Below are 19,224 nucleotides of genomic sequence, written 5' to 3'. Positions count from 1 at the left end.
GTACACTTTACACTCAAATAAGCTTGTAGGTTATACTATGTTACTCTTGTCACTAAAATGTAATTCTTCCTGCTTCTGAGATGAGAATGCTTTGAGTTAGAAACATCATATTGAGTCATTTTCACAGTAGTTTTTTAAAATCAAATCAATGGGGCATTGCTAAAATCTACAACTATTAAAACTTAAAAGGTTTGCATGTCAAAGTCTGAGCAGTCTTAAATATATACTGACATACTATTGAACACAGATGCTGTAGTGACTTCCTTTTTACACAGTTGGTTGCTTCTTATTGGGCAGGGCTACAGATGTGTCCTAGCAACCAATTTACACATTACTTAACTAGCTAGTAGTTACTAAGAACTTTGGAAGTGGATTTACAAACAGCTGGTGCAGCCCAGTCCTGTAGCACCATGCGATCAAAAGCAATCAGCTGTGGTGTCGTCAGAGCATCACGAGCTGTAACATAACTTCCAAAAATAAGATATATAAAGATGTTTAATTTAACTGCCAATGCTTTATAAATGTAGGCATGACTTTGTTTAGTTTATATATGCATATGGTAAGATATGTCAACCATGTTACATATTACCTCCTCACTTCATTCATCAATCCAAATGGGTCATGTATTAGCAAGCTAATGTTAGTTTTATCTGTCTATGTAAGAACTAGTTTGTGTGGTGCAACCTTTTCTCATTCAGCGATGTGTAAATCTCCACTTCACTCCAGTTAGCACTTATAGTTATATCTAGGCTACATTTGACTTTACAAATAGTTTTACTGGTTATTTGTTGCAGCTTCTTTCACATTACAAATCATTAAGTGAAATATGAAGATATTTGATCAATTTTATTAATTCATAGATTAAAAAACAAATAAAATAAAATAAATTCTGTCAGAAAAAAATTAAACACTTTGATCATTGGGTCAAATGTAAGCTTTTCATGATGGGATCTTCATATAATTTGAACCAGTATTTCATTAATGAGAATTTTTCAGATTGCACAAAAAAACAAAGTCAAACAGCTCTCCCAGTGAAGACCTTTACCTTAGACTAAACTGAGGAAAAATCCAGGTCAGAACCCTGTTTCTACCATATAAAAAAAGAATTATATTCACACATATACTTTGAAGTGATTTTTTTTTATATAACTGCATTTTGAAAAAAATACCAGGTATATGTAGATCTTTCCAGTGCTGCCTGTTCAGAAGTTATGAATGATAATGGGCTCCCTGTGCTGGGCGCAGATGACCTCATCAATGTAGAGAGAGCTGGCCTTGATCCCAATGTTTTCCTGCAGCTCCAGCTGGCAGCGAACCAGAGCTCTCTGCTCCTCCTCTGACTGGGCCACTGCCTCATGCAGTCTGACAGCAGAGAGATAAAGAGACGCCACATAATTATTTGTCCTAAATGGTAATATCTCTTAACAAGTGTAGCAAATATGGGAAAAAGGTGCCAGAAAACAGGCTTGCAATTCTTCCTTAAAATCCATCATGTCATCTGTGCTATCTATCAAAACCAAACAACAGCATCATTCAACTTTTAAATGCATTTGTGGCCGTGTCCCTCATCATCAGAGGCAAGTGTGTCCTGGTCTTACTTGTTGATGTGAGCAGTGAGCTGCTGGACCTCGGCGAGGAGCTGGGACTGTGCTGGATCGTGGCATTGCTCTTTGCCAGGCCTCTGGTGTCGCAAAGTCAGCCGGGCCTGGGCCAAACTCTGGAAATGTTGATTCTCTGTGATGGACACTTGGAGATCCTCTTTGATCCTCTGCTGGCTGGCAAATTCAGACAGAATCTAGAGGAGAGGGACATGTCACACTTGACAGAGGTCAACCAGTATTTGCCAATACTGAAACTGGCATCAGAACCAACAGAAAAACCTACTGGTATGCACAACCAGTGGCAAACCGTGAACTGTCTGATTTGAATATGTTTGGATTAAAGCTGCTGTTAGCTGACAAAATGAATAGTAAAATTATATCCTGTGTATTGATTCTGCTACAACAGTACTACAATGTTTTATGCTAAAAATGAGGAGTATTCAGTGTCTCATGGCAGGATAGAGATGCCTCTGAAGCAGCATTTACACCATGTGCTATTAAAGCAACATCAGTATCCACATCAAAATTATCTGCCTCCATACACTCATCTGCCCTACCTTGGACAACTGATCTTCCATCAGGCTCTTAGCCGTCTTAATCTCCTGGACATTCAGCTGAAAGGCTGATGTTGTGTCCTGGACCTGCTTCTGCATGTCAGCAGCCGTCTGCTCCAGGAGAGACTCCACCAGGGCCCGTAGGGACTGAGAGTTGATCTTCTGCTGCTCCGCTTTGATTATGTTGATGTCAGAGATGTTCTCCCACTGCTTCGGAGTCAATGTCAAGCTGAAACAGGAGGAGATGATGAATTTTGATAAATTATGAAGATCTGGAAGAACCAAAAGGTATTTTTTGTCCATTTCCCAGCTTCTAAGACCTGTGTAGAAACCTTGAAGAGAATGTGACAGACCCCTTCTTGACATGCACTGGCAATCATTTCAAATCTTCTAAAAAATTTGATCATTGTAACTATATGGAGAATGACAAGAATTTCAAAATGTATAAACTGTCTTGTCAGAGATCTAATATCATCTTTCTGCCTTTATGGATCAAACAAAAACATGGTGGTTCACCTCGGCAGAACAGTCTTGGCATTTCTGGACTTCTGCAGGTTGTTCGGGGAATGGGTGGTCATTAAGGCACAGGAGTTGTCAATGCAGTGAGCCTCAGATTTCTCCTTGAGATCCTGCTCCAGGTGGTATTTGGCAGATCGGTTCAGTCTAGAACAGAAACACAGGAGAAAAAACAGCAAGTGTAAATTACAAAGTAAGTCCAACTGTGTCCAGCTTAAAGTGATAATCCTATTTTTAGGCTTCAGGGTAATAATTACTACAAAATCCAAAAGGTAATACCGAGTCCTTCTTCCTTACCGTATCTGTTCAGTGATCTGTTCAACTACACGCTGCAGAAGGGAAGCCACCCCCTCAATAAGCTCCCTCTCCTTCAGCAGCTCTCTGTCCACCTCATCATGCAGCCTCTCGGAGGGAAGACGTTTCATTCTGCAGGCCACAGAACAAACAAAAAGAGCATTACTCCTCTGCTCTTTGCTCTTTATCCTCAATATTTTTGCATTTATGCCCGTCTTATTCTACATGATAGCATCATAATATAATTTTGTCTCTTGCTTGTTCAACATCCTCTTTTCTCCGTCATTTTCAAACCTCACCTCTCCTCCAGACAGAGAACGGTGACTCTCAGAGGTTCTTTACAGGCCTCTAGGGCTTTCATCACTCTGCTGTGTAACACTATGAGGACATCAGTCTCCAAAATAATCTCCTCCAACTTCAGCTCCAACTCCTTCTTCAGAAACTGGATGTCTCTGACCCGCTGATCTGAACAGAAGAAATACCACTACAGTCCACCTCTGTGATCTTTGAAACATCAACCTTTAGAGCTAAACACAGTGTGGAAACAGACTAGTTGATTTCCTGTGATTCCACTTCTTACCTAGTCGCTTGTTGTCATCATTTTGCATGCGTTTGCATGCTTTGTCAGTTTCCATGATCAGCCTCATGCATTCTGACCTGAAGAGCTCAGAGTGGTTCCGCATAACCTCAATACTCACTAGATTGGGTCCACCAACCTCCTGGGATTTGCGGTCCGGTAGAGACATTGTTCTGCACTGGTGGTCAGTCACTGACAGTATAGGTAGGAAGGAAGAAGGAAGAAGATATTTTGATAATCAATTAATCATTTTGTGTGATTATATAAGAAAGAAAGCCCAAATTCTCTGATTCCAGTTTCTCAAATGTTAATATTTTTTTGGCTTCTTTTGTCCTCTATGATGGTGAACTTTGGGTTGTGGATTGATGATCAGGACAAATGAAGACATTTGAGGATGTCACCTTGGGCTTTGGTAAATAGTGATCAACATTTTTCATCATTTTCTGACATTTTAAAGGCCGAACAACTAATTGATGAATTGAGAACATTGAGTTGTCAAAACTGAAGCTGGGTTAGAATGCCTGAAACATCAAGGTTATGTCTGTTGAGGTCAGACTCTGGTAACTAAAGTACAGTATTAAAATAGGACTGTACAGTTATAGCTGCCCATCTAAAAAACATTGTATCTCCAGATACTGAACAGGTGATTTAACCTTACAAGTAATGTCAGTAGTGTCATCAACAAATAAATATACAATATGTCATTTAACTTATGTCAATGATGGACATTGACTTTTAATTTGTGTTATTTCAGAGGGGTATTTCTTCTCTGAGTTACTGAATTGGGATGGATGTTTAAATGTAGTTGGCCAATTAATTGTTAATGGAGTTTTCCTAAAGTACAAAAACTAACGAACCCAAACGTCCCTAAAGAAATTTTAATCCTCTGAAATGAAGACTTTACCATGAATGTTATCTTGTGCGAAAAGTTTAACGTTGATAGCTAGCGTTAGCGTTAGCTAACAGTTAGCTACCCTGGGTCAAAGTTGTCAGAGACGTGTTGTTTTATCACTTGCATTACAACGTTATCCTAAACATTCATCAAAGCAAAACACAAACCAAATAAGTACCTCCTATGAACATACCTTGTTCCGTCCCGTTGAAAACCCCTCTGCAGAGTGAATGTATCTGTTTTAATGTCCTCTGCTTCAAGAGGTAACAAAACATACGGTTACCATGGCAACGGATTACACGTCGGCTACCGTAATAACTTGGAGCTGTCTGTTATTTAATAATAGATGAACACATTAACAACTGAATTGAACAGATCATTAATCAATAAACCACACAAAGAATGAAGTGAGACTTATTTAATATTCGCATTTGCAAAGCTATAAATTGGTTGGAATTCTGTTACAGTACATTATTACATTTCATTGCTATTTTAGAAAATAGGTCACTCTTTAATGTAAATAAAAAATAAACAGTGACATAAATCGACTAAAACAATTGATTCCAGCAAGCCAATAACAATAATAATATTCAGTAGAACACGTAGCTGAAGGCTGAAAGTTTAGAACAAGAGGCCATGAAAATCATACGATGTTGTGAAAAAATAATCTGATGAATATTAATGATACATATTGTACCACAATTGAGCAGCATAGTACAGTACGATGAATGTAAAGCAATAATCATTTCAAAAGGCACTTGCTGAATCCATATAGTTCTCTAAAAACAAAATATTCATATTCTTTCTTTCTCAATACACACTAATGACATGACAAGCTATAAATACTTATGCATTAACAATAAACAGTGCAACATTTCTTTACACTCTCCATTTTGCTGTGATACAAATATCAGTATTAAAAAGGGAAGATTCATATTTTTAAAAACTGCAAGGTGCTGGTGGGCTAATAAGACAGCAAGCTGAATATAAGCCAAAGGTAATCTGCTCTCCGGAAAAAAAAAAATTATATTACATATCTATTTTTTCAAGTCCTCCAGGAACAACTGAAGTTAATTAAAATACTGCCAGGAGAAAATCAAAACTGCAAAATCTTCTCTTATCTTCCTACAGAAGTCATTTCACAGCACTATGGTTAAATATTCTGTGAGCCCCTATGAATATTTGAAATAACATACAAAAACATTTAAACCCATGTATAGATCCAGCTTACATACTACAGCAATGTTACTCTTTGTTTTTAAGACAGTACACAGTTTAAGATCCGCATGTACTTCAGAATGAAGAATTCCTCTTTAGTCAATACTGCATGTTTTTACAGACAGAGTGGAATAGAGGATAGAGAAACTGATCAGATCAGCCTCTGATTTTAAAGTAACAGGTCACCTCAATATATTTGAATTTCTCTTTATGTCTGCCTTAAAGCATTTTATTCAGTCATTATCTAGTACTTAACCCTGTGTCAAGTCAAATCTTAAGTTTGTTGGACCACCAAACACAAAGCTCTATCCTTTATTTTCTTCTGTGTTAATTCTTTGGAACCTAAACTGCTCGCACACAAATCTGCACAAACCTGCTGTATGTTTAGAGGTCCTGTGAACTCCAGCTGAGTTTTGAGCTGACAGGGGTTGAGTGTGGAGGGAGCTATTCCTGTTGACTATCACCTCCTGCAGTTCTGAAGCTTTGATTATCCTTCTATAAACAAAAAATTAAAGCTTTATCTCAGCCTACAATGAGAACTTGGAAAATGTAAGTAAATATGCAGCCACTAATGAAGTCATTTCCTGTGTAAGCTCCTATTCCAGCATTATATTTGGCTTTGCCGTGTGCATGCAAATTAGCGATAGAAAACCACAGACTGGTATATCAACAATACCCAACAAACTGATGTGATCATGGAACTGTGATAATATTCCCTTTTCCTAATTGTTAGCAGTCAGGTGAAGTTTGACCAGGGTGTTTTCACCGTCCCAAACAAGCCAAACTTTAATAGTGAGAATTACAGCTTTTCTTTCAGGACTCACAAGGTAGGTGTGAGAGCAACTTTAGCATGAAAACTTGGATTTTTTTAATATTTTGATCCATCAACAGCCTTGAAAGGAGAGCTTCCTTTCACAAACTGACATACAGTACATACAGTCAGACTGATCACACACAGCAGCAGGCCTGTACAAATCCTTCCATGTTTCACCTCCCATTGTATCGATGCACCTAACCTTTTTACTTCCCATTCCTCAAACACATAACTTCAACTATTCAATCAAAGCATTGCATCATATTTCATAATGCTATCTCATGTACAGTGCAGTGAGTTTGTCATTTTATTATGCTTCAGGCCAGGACAAGAAGCTGGCACGACTTTGCTTGATGTAAGGCCAATTTAAATTTGAGTTAGCATTAATCTATCTATTCTCGGTTTTGGATCAGATGATGAAGGATTGTTCATGATTGCTGCTTTTATTTCAGTCAGACCTTGAACTCTAGTTCGTATATTAACAGAAAATATAACCCTGGAGATCAGTCGTAAAAAAAAAAAATTAAAAAAAAGTATACTGACCACAGAGGTGTAAGTAACTTATAGCTACACCAGTAGCATTAGAGCTGTCAGTGGGGATGTCTTACAGCATGAACAAGCAGCATTTCCTAAGCTGCTCCTTCAGCGACAGATTAAGAAACACAGTTATTAAAAGCTGTGGCTAAGGAGAACCAGGCCAGATTGGATCCATTTCTACATCGTACCACGTCTAGTTCCAAAGGTCTTCACTCGCTACGGTTTTGTCAAGTCCGTTGATCCTCTCAGGCAACAAGCCTTCCTCAATGGCTACCTTGGACTCGTGGACCTAAAAGAGAGACCAGCAGATTATACTGGTGCCTTCTTACACAACCAGGAGCTTTGTTAACAAATTACATCAATTTCAAGTTGTCAAATAGGATTAAATGCACAATATGTAATTTCAGCCACTAGGGGTCTCTCAATCAAAACAATAACAAAAGACGGAGTGGGTGTGAAGTAGCAAGGGATCATGGGAGTTGTTGTCTTCATCGTTAAATAACCAGCTTCACCGGGATAGGATTACTCCAGTGTTAATCATTCGGGATGTTTTTACCGGGAGCCAAATTACCTGCGGAGGTCTCCTCCTCTCCAGAACAAACGGACCCTGAGATTACAGGTAAAAACACTGAATAAAACTGTTTCACCTAAAAAAAATCAGTGTTTCTACGATAATGTACAGCAACCACCGGACGTCCGGTACGGGCTGTTAGCCGAGCTGCTGCTAACACTTGTTCAGTTTATTTCTCTTATAACTTTAGATCCAGACGTTTGGCCGGTTTCTCCCGGGAGCCGAATTATCTGCAAAGGTCTCCTCTCCAAAAACAAACATGCACACGGATTAAAATCGTTAAAACACTAATTAAAGCTGTTTCACCTAAAAAAAATCAATATTTCTCCGACGATGTTTGGTGACCACCAGACTTCCTGGAGGGGCTGTTAGCCGAGCTGCTGCTAACGTTTGCCCAGTTTATTTATCTGATAACTTAAGATCCAGACGTCCAATGACGAAATCCTTCTTCCGGCTAAAAGATATAGGTAAAAGCGACCTAAATTTATCATGAAAATGTGGCTTAAAACCGAATAAAAGTCAATTTATAACAGTTTCTGTGGAACAACCACAACGCCGATGTATAATCTTTTATGTGTGTAAGTTACTCTTTGGAAGATGCCATTGTAGCGGACAAACACAGCGCCGCCGTATGCATCTTGTGCGTGTTTACTCTTTGGTAAAGGAGGTATGACGCCATTGACATGCGACCAAATGAAACGGTCCGTTACTTTGATTAAATTACAGATTTCTCTGAGTTTGAAAATTGTTGGAAACATCTGGGATAATATAAGTACACAACTCAACAACATATATAACATAGGTCTAGTTGTTTTTAGACATTTTAATGTGGAATAATTACATATTATACCTTTAAAGGAAAACTAAATGTCCATTTGTGGGTTCATCTTTGTGTATGTTCTCCAAAATTCTTAATGTGGATTCAAGAACACCACCAAATCATGTGACATAAGAGAAATTTTCAAAGCTAACAAAGTTTAACACTCACCTTGAATGGTTCACTGATTCCAATGATGCACCGCAGAGGACTGCTGTAGTAGCCCAGCACAAACTCTCCTCCTTGCACAGGGATTTCCTCTTTACTCACATATACCTAGAAAAACAGACATTTATATTCACCTGAGCATTTTTTCTGATACAATTCCTCCAGTTAAATTGTCAAAATAGCTTCTGTTAACTAGTTACTACCTGCATGACTTCTTCATTGAAGGCCACTTCATCGTCTTTGACCCACGTGTAGGTGATGTAGTCTGACACGCTGGTGAATCCCACCTGAATGTCATACACACATTCAAGACTCTCATACTGAAATGTCACATTTAAACTGCCAGTGGTGAGCGGTTGTTGTTAAACTGACCTTGAAGAGTCCGATCCAGTCCCACGTACTGGAGGGGAACGGCTGCAGAGGGCTGTAGACAACCATGGCATCAATGTCTGCACTCCAGTCGCCCTCCGGCTGCAGACGCACCAGAGGAGTCTCGTAGATCTTCCTCAGCTGGAGGGACAGAGAAATAGAAATAGTGGAAGAAGAACTGAGTGGGATTTAAATGATCGGGCCTTTTGAAGGTCAACAATAGCCCATTTTCACAGAATTCATTGACAAATCACAGTAGGAAAAGCACAGATGTAAAAATGTAATAAAATGAACAATGGCTCAATTCCATTGAACTGCTGCATTTTCAGGGTGCGTCTCTTGATACTTTGCAACTTCCTGTCTGTGGCTCTCAGCTCCAAGCCCGTTGCTCCAACTGTAGACTTTAAAAACTGGTTACAAACAGGTTTTAAGAAGGCTAGGTAATTCCTGAAAACAGCTGGGCACTGTGGTTTTTAGCAAAAGTTACTCAAACAGGAGTAAATAGTGCATTTGTTGGGGACTATATTCAGTGGCGGATTGATACATACTTGGCGCAGCAGGATTGTGTATGTGGGATTATATCTGGATAGCACAGTCGGTGTTATAATGAAGCCAAAGCTCTGGTAACTCACCTCCAGCGTGAAGATGCCGATGACAGGCTTGTGGTCACTGATGCCGTACTCCATATTGCTGGTGTAAGAGTCCTGCCTGATCTTCAGAGGGTACTCCTCATCCTCTTCTAGCTGCTTGACCTTTTTCACATCCAGTCCGGGTTTGTTTTCGTCTTGCTCATCAGGGAGCGAGGCTTTGGGTCTGAGCCGCCACAGAATCCTGTCTGTCCAGGCAGGTTTACGCTTCTTACCGCTGGACAGGTGGTTATGGAAGACGAGCGGACAGAGAGCAGAGAGGAAGGGGCTTTAGTTAGGAGTCAACTCTTCGTAGCATGAATCAAGACTGCTATGAGGTATGTGACTGGGTGAGGGATGAGGAAAACCAGAAAATTCCAACTACATAATGTTGAAACAATACGATAATTCTACCATACATGACCAGGCTAGGTGTCATGATTGACAAATTGGGGGGACAAGTTACAGTCTCTATGTCAAAGTGGCCTTGATGATGGGGCAACTTGAAAGCATTCTGCAAGTAGCAGAAAACCACCACAGCAAGTAATATTGACTTTTTTTTTTGCAATTTATACTCAAAACCGTTCTTTGTTGACACATCCTTCTTCTTTAGATGCAAACGCAGCCTGCATGAAGGAAAAGCTTGTAAGAAGTATAAAGGATATACTTTTATGTTATGTTAACCCACATCATTACAGACCTGAATTTAAAGACAGCAGGTTTTTGTCTTTAATTTGAGCTCAACTTGCATCAAAGTTTTGTGTGCATAGCTGAACATGTGTGTATACAGCTGGTACAACAGGCACAGGATGAGTTTGTTGTTAGGTCCCATCGTAGCTGTACGCTGCTATCTTAAATGATGTTTAGACATAGCTAGTTATGTTTAAGTTGTACTGTTCATGCTAATGTCTGATGAGGTTTTGATATGAGGACATATGTGGAGTGACATATCTTATTTTCAAAATAGAAAAAAGCCCCAAAAGTAGAAGAAAGGGGGGGGGGCGGGTGACTTAGCCACATTTTTAGTAGTAACTAATACATTACTACCTTAAACATCAAGCATTCATTAAAAACTGCAAAATGTCATTAGTAAATAAAGTAAAATCATCATTGCGGATTTCTACAGACCATAAAGTATCTGTTATCAACAGGCAGCCTCCAGTGTAAGCAGAACCATGTTTGGGTGATATCCGATTACAATCCAACACACACATATTGAATTAACTACAGTCATAGCGCCTGTATTACCAAAACTTCTATTTATGGCCATGCATGTTAGCTGTTATGCAGCAGCTGTTCTGGGACTCAGTGAGATTTAACCACTAGGTTTTAGATGAACAAGCTGTCAAAGCAGTTAAGAGGTATTACACACTGTTGGTTAAATGCAGGTTAATCTGGACCACTGATACTTTGCTGTTTATAAAGGTACCCTGGGGAGTTTTTGTCATAAACTGTTACATTTACAGTCAGTTTTTCTCAGTCAAGTGTGTTGAGGTTTAACTAACTGCATTAATTTTCCTCCTCATGAAGCATGTGCAGATTTTTTAAATATCTTGATCCTATTATTTACATCCATGTTTGCTATATGGATGTGTTAAGAAAAAACCCATGAGCAGCACTCTGAGATGGTGCACCATTCGTTTCATGTCGCGCATAGATCATCGGACACCATCTGGTCTTCTTGCATTGAGCCAGTTGACGCACATTAGAGATTTCCTCTGGCCGAGCACACATGAATGGCCTGCACCCTCAGGCACATGATACCAACAAAACAGCGACCAGCTCATAAAACCATTGCTCCTAATGCCAGTAGCTGTCATAAACTCCACAGAGAACCTTTAACAGCAACAGTATTGGCTCCCAAAACAACTGGCCTGAGATCTCAGACAATATTCTGTAAGATGGAGAACATTTCAGTCTTTTCTTTGCAGAGACATTTGTTTTGAAAAGTTAAGCAGTATCTGCTGCTTAACTTGCAGTCAGTAACAGATGCAGATCATCTCCATTAAGCCAAAACATGGTTAAGACTCAAAGTTATTAGACTGCTTGAACAAAAAGAGGATGCTACTTTTAGCATCTTGTTAAAAGTAGAGTGTACAGTATGTCCATACTGAAATGCAGTTAGGTGAATTAAAAAAAGGGATGGTGTGGTATATTAAGGAAGGTGCGGACATGTGTTTTTAACTCTTACTTAAAGGTAAACCATGTCCTGTAGTCCCTGTGAAGTTGAAAAGAGTTGTAGATAAAATATATATAAATTAATATTCTAAGAGCCAAGTACTAGTAATAAAATGTGATTTTAAAAAGGACGATTATGATTCATTAGAATTGATCATGATGAGGATTTCTTGTACGTTACTTGAGACAGTTACCTGCTGTCATAAGTATCAGAGTTTAAGTCAAACTTGTACGTGGGTTGAAAGTCCAGAGGCCCTTCCTCAAACTCCTGGAGCATCTGCTCTTTCTTCTTCATCATGATCAACTGAGAATGACAACACAAACACAATAACGAACCGTGTCTCATTTTATCCTTGTTAGTCATGCACGAATCATTCCGGTGTTGTTGCTGGGAGCGAGGACTGTCAAACCTGGTCTTTGCTCCACAGCAGGTTGTAGGTTTGATTGTTGATACATGTGCGGACGAAGTGCATGCCGTGGTCCTGAATTCGGAAGTTGAGATCTCCGAACCAGAAGACAACCCTGGAGCGAGAGAGGGACGGAGGAGGGAGGAAGGACAGAAAGATACAGAAATGAGAAACACTGAAGAATTATAGAAAATGAATGCGTGACCGTACGGATTTCATACATAAACACGGTGCAGCTACGATGAGATGAAAGTTTGTATTCTGTGCGTCTGCTCACCTGTGGTCAGGGATTGTCGGAGCCTTCTTACAGTCAAATGTCTGCGTGTCCATGATGTATTCAAACTCATCCACTCTCTCTGTGGCATATTTCATGTGAGCAGCCAAGTGACAGTTGAGGAAACACAGCATGTGGCCGTACAGAGACAGACGGATGGAAACACCACCTTTGTTCCCCTGAGAGACACACAAACCACAGTGTCTATTAAACCGTTCTGCACTCTTCATTCAGTTTTTTAAGCTACATGAGAGATGAACCCATGGTTTTACAAATGAGACAGACACAAAAGACAGAACTATTCATTATGACAAGCAAATGACCAACTCATGAACTATTTTTGACAGTTGGGGGGGGGGGGGGGAACACACATCTGTTCTCTTCTGCGGTTCAGTTCACAAGTGTGACAAACCAAGCAGGATGTGTTTTGACACGCTTTATTCCGCCAAATATTTATCATGTGCGACCGTATGCATTTGTGTGTGCGCCTGAGTTTCTCACCCAGTAGCCGAAGATGCCTGTGCGTGTGTATGTGGCCTGGATGTCTCTGATAAAGGGCACATGCTCCAGTTTGGAGAAGAAAATCAGCAGTAGACCCTGCATTCTGATGGAGGACACCTGAAAACACACACATACAAAGTAAATACAGCACAAGGTACATTTTATGCACTCTCTTTCTCCACACAACAAAACAAGCATTTAGAGCCATCAAAGATTCTACTTGACCTGAAAAAAAAAAAGATTCTTGAAAGGTAAACCTGGACTTGTCTCTCTGTAAAATCGCTGCTAGCTTTGAAATCCACATTTACTCATCCCTTCTCACAGTCAAAAATGTGTTCAATGTGCATTTTAAATGTATTATCAATAGTTCTTTTATTACAAAAAGTTAGAAAAAAGGTATTTGAGAAAATATCAGAAATGCTCCTTTTTGTCTCAGAAGGCTGGAGGGGAGTGTCAGTGTTTGTGTTTGATTGACAGCAGCTGGCAGGCTGCCAGGGTGCCGGTGTTACACCCAGGGTCCGAAATTAACACGCACCAAGCGCCAAATGCGGGTAAATTTTCTTTTTGGCGAGTAGATCTTGAAAGGCTATCCACCACACTGGCAGGTAAACGTTTGTAACTCATTTTCACTGATTGAACATTCAACAACAATAATACGAATATTACTGTTGTTATTCCGTCATGTGGAATTCCAATGTTTGATCAGTTACTTGGAACTAAAGTTAAAGTTAAAGTTGAGTGATATTCTGTGTTTAGATATTTTGTGTCTGTGTCACACGCACACACGCTGTAACACACCATCCATGTCCACAAACAGCAGACGTTGCTCATTTTGGCATTATAAAAACTTTTATACCAAAAACAAAATCTCTTCGTATAACACTGTGTACCAGTTTCATAAATATAAAATACTGAACTCTAACATGCTTTGATAATGCCTGTTTATTGGGTTATTTTATGGAAATTTTGCTCTCCTCTTCTGTAAGTTTGTATTCAAAATAATAGCTTATTATCTAAATGAAATGTACTGAGACAAGTGTATATGTGACACAAAAAGGCCGTAAAGAACAAGAGACAATGTAAACAAACTGCTGTTAGCTACAAGTCAGACAGTGTGTTGTTAGCAGTGGTACTGATGGACTGAAGTGACATTTGCAGGTACATTTACATGTTTAACGTGCTGCAGCTGAGCAGCTAGATAGCTAATCAGCTGCTTACTGACATTAGCGATGCACTTTTCCCTGGTGAATGTTTGTTTGGTGGATTGTTCAACAAGCTAAGGTGCAGGACGAGACGCATGCTCATGTTTGTATGTTAGATAAGAGGGAGATTTTAGCAGGAAACATCATGTGGGTTGTTGTTCAAAGTCTGTGGCTCTTGTGTTGTGTAGCAAGATGTTATCAGGCTCAGTGTGACCGTCTGCTCTTCCTATGACAGAACGCCAAATTATTGCTTTATTCAAGATTTCTTGTATGGAAACAAGGTCTTTCTTTCCTTTTAGCTTTTTCTCAAAGGTGAAATAAGGACAAGTGATTTACAGAGCAGATAAAGTGTGTGTGTGTGCATGTGTATGAGGGTGTTTTGATCAGATCTGTACCTTAACATAGTTCCGTGGTGCTAAGGTGGACATGAACAGATGACTCCATGGGTCGTCGAACACAATGTCTGATACGAATCTCAACGGCTTTGAGTACACCTCCTGCAGACTAACACACAAACACAGCTTTAATCGTTATTTTGTTCCAAACCATTTAAACTAACTGCCGGCCACACAAATTAATCCACATTCCCTGCACCACCTACCCGATGACGTAGAGGTCCGGGCTCTTTGGAGAGCTTAGATGGAGAAGCGAGCTTACGTCATCTGGAGGATCAGCTGTGGCCACATTCCACGTCACCATGTGTAGCCTACAGGGAAGGATGATGGAAAAAATGTTTGTTTGTCACCACACTTTGCATAAAAAATATATACACATTGCTTCACTAATAGTTGGATAACACTAAAATACCTTTAAAATATTCTGTATCATCTTACAAGTGAAAAACACACAATTCACAAAATTGAAAGAAATATATCTTTACAATCAAAGAGCTTCATTGAGTGTGTTAAAAAGCAAATATGAGCACTGCGTCCGGGTTTAAAAGCTGTAACAGTGTGGACACTGTGCTGCAAACACATGCAGGTCAGGCAGTTAACATATAGTCGTCCTTTCACCCAAACTCTTAACATCCATAACATTGAATTTTCTTTGCTCAGCTAACACAGCAAAATGCATGACAGACATTCAAAAGGACAAAGTTCTGCTGGAGGGCTTCAACTAGCAAGAATCAACAGGGTCCTTTGTTGGCCGGTGATAAGGCCGTTTATCTGACCTGCAACAGGAAAATCCCTGAGGGCACGTTAAAGAGAAAATCAACAGTGTAAAAAGAAGAAAGCTGGAAAAAAAAAGATAACTACTGTACTATAATGCAATCTACTATATCTCTTCATCTTCAGCACACAGAGAAGAGATGACATCGCTCTCCACCTGAAACTGTCCTTCTTCGGCTTGTTGGCTCTCTTGCCACAGATGAGGAAGGCGTTATCCAGGGTTTTGACCACTTTATCATGCAGCTCGTTTTTAGGGTCCAAGTCATCCACACAAGTCATCAGCTGGTGGAGCCGCTGGCGCAGAGCGAGTCTGCTGCCCGTTGACTGCGTGGCGTCACTGGCCATGCTCTCAGAGCGGATGCGCCCGATGTTGCCCAGCAGCCGACTGATTTCATCCATTATGGCTCAAGAGTGGCAGCTGTTCTCGACAACGTTAGCCGGGATGCGCGCGAGTTCAGCTTTCTTCTTGAAAGCCCGAGTGTTGCAGTGAAAAATGTGAAAGTAATTCCTAAAGGACCAAGAATTGTTGACGCAAAAATAAAAATCCAAAATCTGGAGGTAGGTTTGGATTGTAAGAAGAGAATCAAATGAGCAACAGTGTGAAGCTTTGGTGGCTTCTGTAGAATGAGTGAAATGAGGAGAGACCTGCCTCTTGGCTATTGGTGCTCCAGAGTTGGACTGAGTGATTAGGAAATTGGTTAATTTGTCTACAGGTCTTCTTTGTGTGCTAAAAACTATGAATAATCTCATTGTAAAATGCCTCAACATTAGGCCTATTTAAAAATTGGGAAACCAACTTGCATGCGTGAACATAAAACTCCCTTTCCCCTTGTAAGCCGTTGAGCACAGAGCTGCTCTTTCCTCGGGCAACACATTGTTTTTTTCTTCAAATCCGCATTAGGTGTGTATTGTTGGGCAACATAATCCACCTGCCAGTATACAGACAGATTTGTAGGCTGGCAATCACTGCACTGTGTTTAGCGTATTCTCTAAACTCTAAATGGGACAGATAATTGTGCTTTCAGAAAAGCCTTGGAGGTCTGGTACCAGTGGTGTTCACTGACACAAACAGTTATACTGATCCCAAACTTTTAATTAAACAAAATAATAGAAATATTCCACATAAATGTCACATATAAAATGCGAGATGAAAGAATAATGTCAACATTGTAGAGCCTGTTCTTCTGAATGACTTTATGGCTAAACTCAGACAATGTCACCTCTGTCTAGAGGAGGCAACACCAAACTGGCTTCAAGAACAACACAACATATTGTCCATCTCTGGCTTTCACCAGATTTTGCAATCAAGCTTATTGCAAATATAAACTACTTTAAAGCAATGAGAAGTCTGTAGTGAAAATTAAAGGGCAGCGAAGAAGAAGAAGAAGAAGAAGCAAGTCAAGTCCTCAAGTCCTTGAGAGTTAAATTGACAACTGTCCAGGAACTATTCCCTGACAGACACTTCAAATCATTTAATATATAAATGACAAGACACAGAGGCAGTTTCTTGCTACATGTCATTACATTTATGAGCAGTAAACCTGCCATTTTTTTGGCTATGACACTATAATTGGGCAATAGTTGAACACTGAGTATACAGTATATAACAAAACTGAGTACATTCCTGTGCAATATCATTAAAATGTTAAATAATTCAACATTGTGTCATCTTACAATAATTGTGGTATTTTTAAGGTGAAGTGTAGGGTATTTGATCTTATTTGTCATTAAAAACAAACAAGTTGGATAGACTTAATTGGAAATACAGGCCTCAAAGTACAACCTCAATGCAACAAAAGTGAGTAAACCTGTGACTTCCAATTGGAACAAGGTTATGAAAGAACTTGTGAAAACCACAACTTCCTCCATTTAGGCCTGTATTGTGTCTAATGCAACATGGCTCCGCATGGTAAGGAACTGCCTGAACAAGTAAGAAACCAGATTGTGAGACTTCATGAAGATGAAAGAGGGTACAAGATCATCAGTGGGCTACTGAACAGAAACCAAAACACAGTTGCAGCAATGGTTAGGATGTACAGGAGGACCCATACTACCAATAACAGAAGGCACAGTGGCCGTCCTCAAAGTGCTTCTGACTTGGCACAAGGATTATGTGTGAAAATTGGTGTTTCAGTGTCTGCTCAGACAGTGTGAAGGACATTCCATGAAGTCAACCTCTACAGACAACATCCAAGAGGAAAACCATTGCTCAAAAAATGGCATAAAACCTGCAAGATTACTTTGCTAATGACAAGAAGCCTAATGAACATTCTTTGGTCAGATGAAACTTGTTTGGATCAGATAGGGTCCAGCATGTTTGGCGTGGACCTGGCCAGGACTACCACAATGACTGCATGGTGCCGACTGTGAAACATGGAGGTGGGAGTGTGCTGATACGGGGCTGCATGAGTGCAAAAGGTATAGAGGAGATGACTCTAGAAGGTTGGAAGAGGAATTTTCCAACATGACAATGATCCTACACACACTGCAAAAATCACAAGAGGAAAAAAGAGGTTTTTAAAGTAGAAAAAAGTGAAAATTATGACCTGGCCAAGTATGTCCCTGACCTGAATCCAATAGAACATCTTTTGAGTATTTTAAAGAGGAAGGTAGAGCAACAAAATCACTCCAACAAGGAGCAGCTGAAAAGAATCATCATTCTTCTTGGATTTTGTCTAAAAGCAAATAAAATAGCATTAAATGGAAATTATTTGTGATGAACATTTTAGTGATACTGACCAGGGGTGTAGTCTGTTTTGTTATTTACTGTATGTCCACTTACTGTGCAACAGCTACACATATAAACATAATGTTCATTATACTAATCAACACTCACATTTCAATAGTTATACATAAGATATATATATCCACTCAGTGTGCTGCATGTAGTGCATGCCCTGGTGGGTCTGGTGGTCTGGTGGAAAATATCTCAAGCCATGTTCCATTCAGAAATCTGGTAATTTGATGCTACAGCTTTCTGGCAACACGCCTGGTACTGCTTAATTTATCGTTCTAACATATATTATGAAGCCTCTGGTAAAAACCTGGCGTACCAAACGTGGACAAACAATTGATCTCAGCTATTTTCGCTTGTAATTGGTGGACGCTGACCCTCAATGAGAGCTGGTGGCAGGTCCGAGCACGATTCGTAGTACAGTAAGAGAAGTCACAGAGAAGTACTGACTTCTCCGCAGAGGATGCAAAAAGGGTCCAACCTGAAGCTCTCTCCCTCGTAGTCTCCCTTCGTCAAACTGATGTCTGACTGCTGGGCATCTGAGCGCTCCTCTTTCTCCTCCATCATATCGACACCTGGAAAGAAACGAGCCAGATCTGCTGTAATTTGCACTAGTATGATGGTACATCCTGAACACATTTAACAGAAACTAATGTAAAAATATGCAATTTCCGAAACAGTAACATTAACTATTAGCTAGCTAACATCGCTAGCACCAGTTGCAATACTTTAGGGACGGCACAGGACACCAGGGGTTAACCACACACTGCAGCTAACATCTTTAATCTGACATTTGCAGACTCAGTTATCATTAAACTGATAGTATTACGCCGAGCTAACTGCGTGTAACGTTAGCTATCATCATGCCCCGCTGCTGTCATCGAGTAATGTAAGTTAACGTAGAGATAAACATTGAAAGCCAAGCTAAACCAAGCTGCCTTTTCTAATAAAACATTTAAGACTTGATTTAAGGCAGGTAATAGTGAGGGTGTTTTGTTGTACACTACCTGGTATGTTTCAGTTGTACTTGTTTTCGCAGTTTAGCTACTTGAAAAGAGACATACGGCAGTCCAACAGCCTGAGTACAGTAGACGTTGTTTTTGTTTTACCTAGGATGGCGAAGTCATGACTCGCCCTACTCTGCCTCTGATTGGCTTAGCCTGATATTCTTACCCTAACCCTAACCAATCACACTCCTCATCCAT

The 19,224-nt window shown here is 39.9% G+C and overlaps 2 protein-coding genes across 5 annotated transcripts; both read right to left on the bottom strand.

Moving 5' to 3' along the window:
• Nucleotides 1-1,124: 1,124 nt before the first annotated feature.
• On the bottom strand, nt 1,125-4,735 carry tekt1 (tektin 1). The gene is made up of 8 exons (XM_042413492.1): nt 4,628-4,735; nt 3,546-3,734; nt 3,265-3,430; nt 2,969-3,097; nt 2,672-2,818; nt 2,159-2,384; nt 1,599-1,795; nt 1,125-1,362 (listed from the first exon to the last, which is right to left on the bottom strand). Exons 1-8 carry the CDS (start codon nt 4,707-4,709, stop codon nt 1,203-1,205), a joined length of 1,296 nt encoding a protein of 431 aa, XP_042269426.1. The 5' UTR covers nt 4,710-4,735; the 3' UTR covers nt 1,125-1,202.
• Nucleotides 4,736-4,837: 102 nt separating this feature from the next.
• On the bottom strand, nt 4,838-19,120 carry inpp5ka (inositol polyphosphate-5-phosphatase Ka). Of its 4 annotated transcripts, none has more exons than XR_006096459.1 (14): nt 19,027-19,120; nt 18,501-18,594; nt 14,718-14,822; nt 14,512-14,620; nt 12,915-13,031; nt 12,417-12,592; nt 12,143-12,254; nt 11,927-12,036; nt 9,561-9,792; nt 8,932-9,069; nt 8,763-8,846; nt 8,563-8,667; nt 7,010-7,292; nt 4,838-6,147 (listed from the first exon to the last, which is right to left on the bottom strand). XR_006096459.1 is itself a non-coding variant. In XM_042413490.1 (14 exons), exons 2-13 carry the CDS (start codon nt 18,584-18,586, stop codon nt 7,197-7,199), a joined length of 1,470 nt encoding a protein of 489 aa, XP_042269424.1. In that variant the 5' UTR covers nt 18,587-18,594; nt 19,027-19,120; the 3' UTR covers nt 4,838-7,106; nt 7,192-7,196. The 4 variants fall into 4 exon arrangements, 3 of the variants coding, with proteins under 3 accessions (XP_042269424.1, XP_042269425.1, XP_042269423.1); XM_042413490.1 differs by having other exon boundaries at nt 4,838-7,106; nt 7,192-7,292; XM_042413491.1 differs by having other exon boundaries at nt 7,192-7,292.
• Nucleotides 19,121-19,224: the final 104 nt, after the last annotated feature.

This window comes from Thunnus maccoyii, chromosome 6 (assembly GCF_910596095.1).
Source record: "Thunnus maccoyii chromosome 6, fThuMac1.1, whole genome shotgun sequence".
Classification (NCBI taxonomy): Eukaryota; Metazoa; Chordata; class Actinopteri; order Scombriformes; family Scombridae; genus Thunnus; species Thunnus maccoyii.
The sequence above is the reverse complement of the archived record's forward strand: the minus strand, read 5'-3'. Positions and strand labels throughout refer to the sequence as shown.

Bases quoted from the DNA above. Each gene is read 5' to 3' on its own strand.
- tekt1 (XM_042413492.1), bottom strand. From the start codon at position 4,709: ATGTTTTGTTACCTCTTGAAGCAGAGGACATTAAAACAGATACATTCA. The intron at 2,385-2,671 runs GTGAACCACCAT...CTCCTGTTTCAG, and splicing joins GCCAAGACTGTTCTGCCGAG to CTTGACATTGACTCCGAAGC. The intron at 1,363-1,598 runs GTAAGACCAGGA...CTCTGCTGTCAG, and splicing joins CTCACTGCTCACATCAACAA to ACTGCATGAGGCAGTGGCCC.
- inpp5ka (XM_042413489.1), bottom strand. From the start codon at position 18,586: ATGATGGAGGAGAAAGAGGAGCGCTCAGATGCCCAGCAGTCAGACATC. The intron at 14,823-18,500 runs GTTGGACCCTTT...CCTTCCCTGTAG, and splicing joins TACGAGGGAGAGAGCTTCAG to GCTACACATGGTGACGTGGA. The intron at 12,593-12,914 runs GTGAGAAACTCA...TGTGTCTCTCAG, and splicing joins CAGGCATCTTCGGCTACTGG to GGGAACAAAGGTGGTGTTTC.